At 43.7% G+C, this 8,237-nt stretch overlaps 1 protein-coding gene across 1 annotated transcript in view; it reads left to right on the forward strand.

Moving 5' to 3' along the window:
• The window catches only part of LOC123511471 (ammonium transporter Rh type A-like), a 20,198-nt gene extending 11,961 nt beyond the window's left edge, over positions 1–8,237 (forward strand). Inside the window, exons 5-10 of the mRNA XM_045267397.1 lie at positions 723–864; positions 3,842–4,005; positions 4,863–5,000; positions 5,890–6,023; positions 6,460–6,641; positions 7,815–8,237. Coding sequence (XP_045123332.1) covers positions 723–864; positions 3,842–4,005; positions 4,863–5,000; positions 5,890–6,023; positions 6,460–6,641; positions 7,815–7,960 — 906 coding nt within the window. The 3' untranslated portion in view covers positions 7,961–8,237. The remainder of the gene's footprint in view (positions 1–722; positions 865–3,841; positions 4,006–4,862; positions 5,001–5,889; positions 6,024–6,459; positions 6,642–7,814) is intronic.

Genomic DNA, 8,237 nt, shown 5'->3' on the forward strand with positions numbered 1-8,237 from the left:
TGTGTGTGTGTGTGTGTGTGTGTGTGTGTGTGTGTGTGTGTGTGTGTGTGTGTGTGTGTGTGTGTGTGTGTGTGTGTGTGTGTGTGTGTGTGTGTGTGTGTGTGTGTGTGTTCCCTAGTTTTTGCTGTTATTATTTTTGTAGGTGGTGCAACGTCAGGTATGTCATGTTAGTTGTGGTCAAAGAGTGGTCTATCTGTACATCTGTTTAACTGTTTCTCTCTCTCTCTCTCTCTCTCTCTCTCTCTCTCTCTCTCTCTCTCTCTCTCTCTCTCTCTCTCTCTCTCTCTCTCTCTCTCTCTCTCTCTCTCTCTCTCTCTCTCTCTCTCTCTCTCTCTCTCTCTCGAGTCAGGAATGTCGGAGGCACGTACTTCATATATTACTGAATCAATAAACATTTGCCAAGCTGAATTTCAATAAAGGACAAACCACTTCAGTTGCACCAGTACTGATAGGATATTTGGATTATTGAGGGAAAAAAAATATATCTGCCTTTTATCACATTTCGTTACGAGTACTGATAGGATATTTGGATTATTTGAGAGAAAAAATATATCTGCCTTTTATGATATTTATTTACGGGGATACAGTTTGGATTATTTGATAGAAAAACAAAAAAAAATCTCGTTTTTACCACATTTACTTACGAGTATTGATAGGATATTTGGATTATTTGGTAGAAAAACAAAAAATATCTGCCTTTTATCTCAGTTTCTTCCTTGCAGGCTGTTGACATTGGTGATTCGATGTTCGTGCACGTTTTCGGGGCTTACTTCGGGTTGGCTGCCAGTCTGATACTCTACCGCCGCGACGCCTCTACCGAGAAGGAAGGCTCCAGCTACCAGAGCGACATGTTTGCCATGATAGGTGTGTCTGCCTTTCAGCTTTTTCGTTTTCTTTGGTTATGTTAGCGACGTGTCCGTTTTCTTCTTTCTGTGATGTGTCTTGATGATGATGACACGTTTACTTATTTATTCTGCCTATCTTACTTTATTTCTTTATTTTCTTGTTTTGTAAGGACCATTGCATCCTCTTACCTCACTTCTTTCCCTCCTCCTCCTCCTCCTCCTCCCGAGTACTGCCTTAACTGCTTTAATATGATACATGAGCATCTCCTCATTCTGTCCTCGCCTCCTCCAGCTCCTCTTCACACCACTGCTGATCGTCCTGCTTTCCTCTATTCCTTCAGCTTGCTTCCTCCTCCTCCTCCTCCTCCTCCTCCTCCTCCTCCTCCTCCTCCTCCTCCTCACTTGCCTCTTCCTGCTCAGCGCGTACAGTGGTTGCCTCTTCCCTCTCACGTCTGCTAAAGGGGTATAAACTCTAGTCTCTCTGGGTTGTATTCAGAAACACTTTAGGCTACTCTCTCACCACCACTATTTTATAAGGCCACTGAGATGACTGGTCGGATTCTGAAGAGAGTATTTTACCTTCATATCGCAGAAATCACGTTAATTTGTCGCTATGAAACCCGTAGTGACAAACCCGTGTACCTTCAACGAGACCATTCTGAAATGGTGTCTGTGTCGTGGAAATGGTTTTAAAATAGGAACTTCTTGCACGTCTCCCCACCCCCATAGCAGTCTATATAGGTAAAAGAATTTCTCTCTCTCTCTCTCTCTCTCTCTCTCTCTCTCTCTCTCTCTCTCTCTCTCTCTCTCTCTCTCTCTCTCTCTCTCAGTCTTCAATATTCCGACACATTTTTACCTTGATTTTTGTGTACGATTAAACCATTTTATTGACATTAGGAAGTGTCTATGAGGGTCAGAAGATTAATGCCCAGAATCTTCACTATTCTAACCCCAACATAAGTTGTATAAAATCAGTTTAATCACCAAATAGTAAGCAGAATGAATATGGAAACACGTCATGGTACTCAAGGGGTTAAAATGAGGGAGCCACAAGCTGGGGTCGAGGAATCATGATTAAAGTTTGGAGGGACAGTCATCCACACTTACTTCATTGTTGTTCACGCGGAATTTTCTTCGCAAGTTGAAAGATTTGGATGGAGAGGAAGGGTGGTGGGATGGGTGATGTGGGAGGAGAGGGTAAAGGCGAGCAGGGGAAGCCGTGTGTGTGTGTTTCACTGTTTGATCTGCTGCAGTCTCTGACGAGACAGCCAGACGTTACCCTACGGGACGAGCTCAGAGCTCATTATTTCCGATCTTCGGATAGGCCTGAGACCAGGCACATACCACACACCGGGACAACAAGGTCACAACTCCTCGATTTACATCCCGTACCTACTCACTGCTAGGTGAACAGGGGCTACACGTGAAAGGAGACGCACCCAAATATCTCCACCCGGCCGGGGAATCGAACCCCGGTCCTCTGGCTTGTGAAGTCAGCGCTCTAACCACTGAGCTACCGGGCGTGTGTATATGAGGTGCAATAAGGTAGACGTGTTTTATTCAGGGACTGCCACGGCTTCTTGCAGCTTCTCTTATTATTCATGTTGCTTTAGGTTTCATTATAACTCCTTCAGTACTGGGACGCATTTTTGCCTTGAGCTTTGTGTACGGTTAGACGACTTTATTTACATTAGGATGGCTCTATGGAGGTGTGTGTGTGTGTGTGTGTGTGTGTGTGTGTGTGTGTGTGTGTGTAATTCACCTCGGTCGTCTGCTGGTCACCCAGCCAGTCTTCCCCATTACGGAGCGAGCTTAGAGCTCATAGACTGATCTTCAGGTAGGACTGAGACCACAACACACTCCACACACCGGGAAAGCGAGGCCACAACCCCTCGAGTTACATCCCGTACCTATTTACTGCTAGGTGAACAGGGCCACACATTAAGAGGCTTGCCCATTTGCCTCGCCGCTTGTGAGTCGAGCGTGCTAAACACTACACTACTCGGTGTGTGTGTTTGTGTGTGTGTGTGTGTGTGTGTGTGTGTGTGTGTGTGTGGTGAAGAACTACAGTCAAGACTTAGTTTCATTGTCTATGCGAGGGACTGTGAGTAAAATTCATTTGTTATCATAATCTGTACACAAATGGCAAACATAATAAAGTGTTTAAAGTGTTTAAAAGTGCCATCACACTCCAATTTAATAACATTTCCCTGACAAAGAAGTATAAACATATTTTTAAAGACCTGTAGTGACTATATTATATGTTTTTCCTTTCTTTTTAATCTCTTCAGTACCATGACGCGTTTTCATATTCATTCTCGTTACTATTTGACGATTTTATACAACTTCAGAAACATATGTTGGGATTAGAAGAGTAAAGACTGTAACTATTAATCTTCTGACCTCCATAGAGCCATCCTTATGTAAATAAAGTCGTCTAACCGTACACAAAGCTCAAGGCAAAAATGCGTCCCAGTACTGAAGGAGTTATAATGAAACCTAGAACAACATGAATAATAAGAGAAGCTGCAAGAAGCCGTGGCAGTCCCTGAATAAAACACGTCTACCTTATTGCACCTCATATACACTGAAGGAAGACCCGATCTCCTTGTTGCACCTCGTGTAACAGTAGTCCTCCTGCAGCCTCGCTCCACAAGGCTTTCTTCTTCCTTTCATTCCTATTCTGTCCAACCCACTAATACAAGAGTTAACCAGTACTCTCAACCATTCCTACCTTTCACTGGTAAACTCTGGAATTCCTTGCCTGTCTCTGTATTTCCAACTTCCTGTGACTTAAATTTTTTTTCAGAGGTGTCGAGACATTTGTCCGTGAATTTTGACATAACTCTTTTGAATCTTTTATGGAGACTGCAATTCAAGTGGGCCTATTTTTTTTCTAATTTTCATTCTTTTTTCTTTCGCCCTTGGTAGTTCTCCCTCTTACATAAAAAAAAAAGTCTGAAAGAAAAACACCTTGAACACCTGCTCCTCCCCAGGCACCGTATTTCTGTGGTTGTACTGGCCTTCCTTCAACGCTGGCACTGCTCCGGGAGACGACCAGCACCGGGGTATCATCAACACTTACATCTCCCTCATCTCCTGCTGCGTCACCACCTACGCCCTCTCCTCTCTGCTTGACAAACATAAGAAGTTTGACATGGTGAGTTTTGAGCCTTGTATTTTTCTACCCGTTCACTACAATGACGCATTTCTATATTCATTCTGCTTACTATTTGGTGATTTTATACAGCCTCAGAAACTCATGTGAGGGATTAAAATAGTGAAGAGTGTGGCCATTAATCTTCTGACCTCCATAGACCCTTCCTAATGTCAATAAAATAGTCTAATCATACACAAATCTCAAGATAAAAAACGTGTCCCAGTATTGAAGTGGTTAAACACTTTGCTCTCACACCAAAATACAAGAAAAATTAGTCGTACCTTTTATGATTAGAATTTTTTTTTCCCTCACTGACAAAGTATCGATAGAATTCAGAAAACATCCTGAAAACCCTCAATTACTTTTGATAGAGCCTGTTTAAAGTCATCAAGGTAAAGCTATATAGTGAAGAATGTAAGAATGTGGCAGGTAGGTCAGTGGAGCCGAGGGGAAACTACTTGTGAGACTGCGCGTTAACAAAGTGTGACGCCTGAAGTAAGGAACATGAGAGAGAGTGAAGGTTCTGGGAGGATTGAGAGTTGCTGGAAGGTGTTTGCAGCTTCGCAGGAGGGTACGGTGTGTGTGAGGAGTGGCCGGGAAGAGAGGAATGGTTATTGTCTTGTTTGTATATCCCTGCCACCCACTCTTCGGTTATTGTCTTGATGAACTGCACGTAAACACAAGCATTGGATTGATTTGTTGTATAGTATCTTCCTCTTTTCTTTCTATTTTCTCATCCTCCAGCTTCATCCCTTTATAATCTTGAAAACCGCCATGACTTCAGAAAATAAACGTTTGAATGACTGCCTGAGACTGTGCTACTCGTGACTCCTCCCTCTGCTTCCCTTCTGTGTCAGGTCCACGTCCAGAACAGCACCCTGGCAGGCGGCGTGGCGGTCGGGACAGCAGCTGACTTGATGATCCATCCTTGGGGCGCCGCTCTCCTCGGAATTCTCGCCGCCGTGATCTCCGTCTGCGGTTACGTCTACATCACTGTGAGTGTCGGCACTTATTCTGAAGCTCCTTGCTCTCATACCACGACTATTTTGAAAAGCCTTAAAGATTAATTTAGTGTTTTTCAAGAGTTTTTTCCTGTTAGTAATGAAGGGATAAAAGTAACTTTAACTGTGATAAAACATTAGTGCACTCTTAAGATCCTGTGTTACTTCAACTAGAAGAGCTCTTTGAAAGTAGTGGAGGTGCGGGGCAGAAGTGTCCCAGAGTGAAGTGCACCACGTGTTTCGTGGGGAGCAGAGAGAGAATGGTCCATTTCCCCTGTGGTGGCTAAGTGTGTGTGTGTGTGTGTGTGTGTGTGTGTGTGTGTGTGTGTGTGTGTGTGTGTGTGCGTAGATGAGCGTTGTTTGGTGATAGTGTGTTGCTTCTTTGAACACTGAACATTAACGAACAAAAGGAAATTAGTAAAACCGTACGTGGGAAGCCATCAGGCTCACAGGTAGCAGTCCTTGTATGAGACCTATATATACCCTACGTGACTATTTTCACCTATCACTCTCTTCCACGAATGTGTCGAATCCTCTTCCAAATCTCCTTACTGCTTGGTGCGTTGCGTGTTTGAGGAGTAGCACGTGTCATGAGCAATACGTGTCATAGTGTATCACAGGGAAGCTTCACCTTCTCTCTTTGGCCCGTATTCTGAAATGCTTTACTCTCACCACCATTATTTTCCAAAGGCTCTAGTTGAGGATGGTGATGTTTTTAAGAGTATTTTTATGGATCTGGTGATGGATTGGCAAGATTTCTGGTATACTATAAGGAGGAACTCTTGAAAACCCGGCTCGTTATCTCTGTGGCCTTGCAAAATTGTCATGATGAGAGAGCAAGTAGTTTTTTTTTAATATGGGTGTCCGTTTCTCTTTCCTGCAGCCACTGTTAGCGTCACGGCTGCGCATCCACGATACTTGCGGTGTGCACAACCTACACGGCCTGCCTGGCATTCTAGCGGCCATTGCTGGGGCTGTCGCTGCCGCCCTCGCCTCTGAAGCTACGTACGGCATCAGGTGAGGACCCGCTTTGCTGAAAATAGGTCTAGTGTACTGTACATCACGTGAAGGTTTGTTCTATTTTTTTTTTCTTTTTTGTTGTTATTTTTTCCTGTTTTCCTTTACTTCTTTTTTTCTATATTTCTTTCATTTCCTTTCTTTCCTTTTCACTGTTTTTTCCACTTTTTTTTTCGTTGTATGTTCTTACCTTCCTTTCTCCTTTTAATTTAACCTTCAAATACTTCTTTTCTCTTTCCTTTCTTTCGTCGCTTTCTTCCACGTCTCTTTACCTACGTATAAATGTACTTATATTTTTTTTCCTTTTTTTTTTTCTTTTCTTCTCTTCCTCCATTCTATCTTCTATCCCTCTCTCACAACCACTATACCCTTCTTTCCTCCATGTGACTTCCCATCATCGTACTTACTCCCCTCACCCGCTTCCTCGCCTCGCCAGCCTGTACGAGATCTTCCCGGCACGTGTTCCTGTGGAGGGTTCCCCGGAGCTGGCGCGGCTGCAGCAGAAAATGCCGGACCTGGAGGGCGGTTCCGGGTTGTCAGGGAGCAGCCAGGCACTCTTTCAGTTGCTCACTCTTGTCGTCACGCTGGTCATTTCCATCGCTGGCGGCATCGTGACAGGTAGGCAGGCTGTACAGGATCGTGGAAGGGAAGCTGCGAGAATTAAGCAGTCACGCATACACGTACTGATGAAAGCTGCTGAATTTTTTTGATAGCATAAGAAAAGTGTTAATAATAATCAGGTAAGAGCTCTGACACACTCAATGTTTTTTATTTTTATTTATTCATCTATTTATTTAATTTTTTTTTTTTTGGGGGGTTAGTTTTCATCCCTCAGTGTTATGCCAGGTTAGAATTTTCCCAAATGTATGTATTTCCCCTTATATAAAACAATGAAGGCATAAGGGAGGAGGGAAGTAGCACAGGGTGACACGTTAGAACACCGCGTACTACAACGTACTACAACGCACCACGACAGCTTGATAGAAGATAACAGCCTACGTAGGTGAGAATAATTAAGTAGGCATGTTTTCCTTCAGCTTCCCTTATGTTCTTGTGTTCTTATTGTGCATAACATGTCTTTCAAATTTACAGTCTTTGGAAAGGCGTAGACTAAGAGAGAAGAGGATCTGATAAAGGTACTCAAGTGGCCTACGGGACTCAACAAAGGGGATGTAGATAATATGTGATTAAGTATAGTACCTGGAAATAAATGGAAGCAACGGGTTCAGGACTTCAGGCTTGTTAGAATTATGTGAGAAAGAGATACGTAGGAAGGAACTGATTCACAAAGAGCGTTAGTGACTGGAATAGACTTGTAATCACGCTGTTAGAGGCGAGTCAACAGGCAGCTTCAGAATAAGATTGGGCTGCATACAAGGACTACCACACGTAGGCTTACTGCATGGCTCTTTGTAGCTTCCATTCGTGTTCATATAGCACAATGTTCCATAGCACACCGTAACACCTTACTACACAGCGTATCACACCATAACACACCACAATACACTTTCAAAACCCCATGATATGTTGTATCACACCATACTGCACCTTGCACACTAGGACACTATAGTCTGTGATTCATCTCTTCGTAACTTGGTTCTTTATATAACGCATTCATAACAACAGAATAAACAACAAAACCACTAACGCCACCATCACCACCACCACCACCAACAATAAAAACAACAACAACAACTTGACAGGGAAACGCTGTGAAAAATATGACAAAAGCCGGTGTTGTGTTCGCAGGAAAGCAAAACATGTATCAAAACACGCCTTTCTTTGTGACAGGTTGCATTCTGCGCCTCAGCCCTCTCTCGGTGCTCAAGACGGAGGAACTGTACGAGGATGAGAAGTGGTGGGTCATGGAGGCTGAGGATGACGAGGGGCACAAGGGTAGCGTCACTATCCCCATGGCGGACAACGGGGCACGATAGACAGTCACGCAAGCCCCCAGGAGAGCCAAGCAAGCAGACCATTGAAGTGACGAAGAGGATGGTCGTTCGCAGATTGCCAGATACGCACATACATATACCGATACTATTTCACATGTATACATACGCCAAAAGACAATATGCTATTTTACATGTACACATATGTCACAAAGCAAGTACACAGCTAGAAGTACGTACTATATACATACATAAAATCTCTCTCTCTCTCTCTCTCTCTCTCTCTCTCTCTCTCTCTCTCTCTCTCTCTCTCTCTCTCTCT

The sequence above is a fragment of the Portunus trituberculatus genome, chromosome 31, assembly GCF_017591435.1.
Source record: "Portunus trituberculatus isolate SZX2019 chromosome 31, ASM1759143v1, whole genome shotgun sequence".
Classification (NCBI taxonomy): domain Eukaryota; kingdom Metazoa; phylum Arthropoda; class Malacostraca; order Decapoda; family Portunidae; genus Portunus; species Portunus trituberculatus.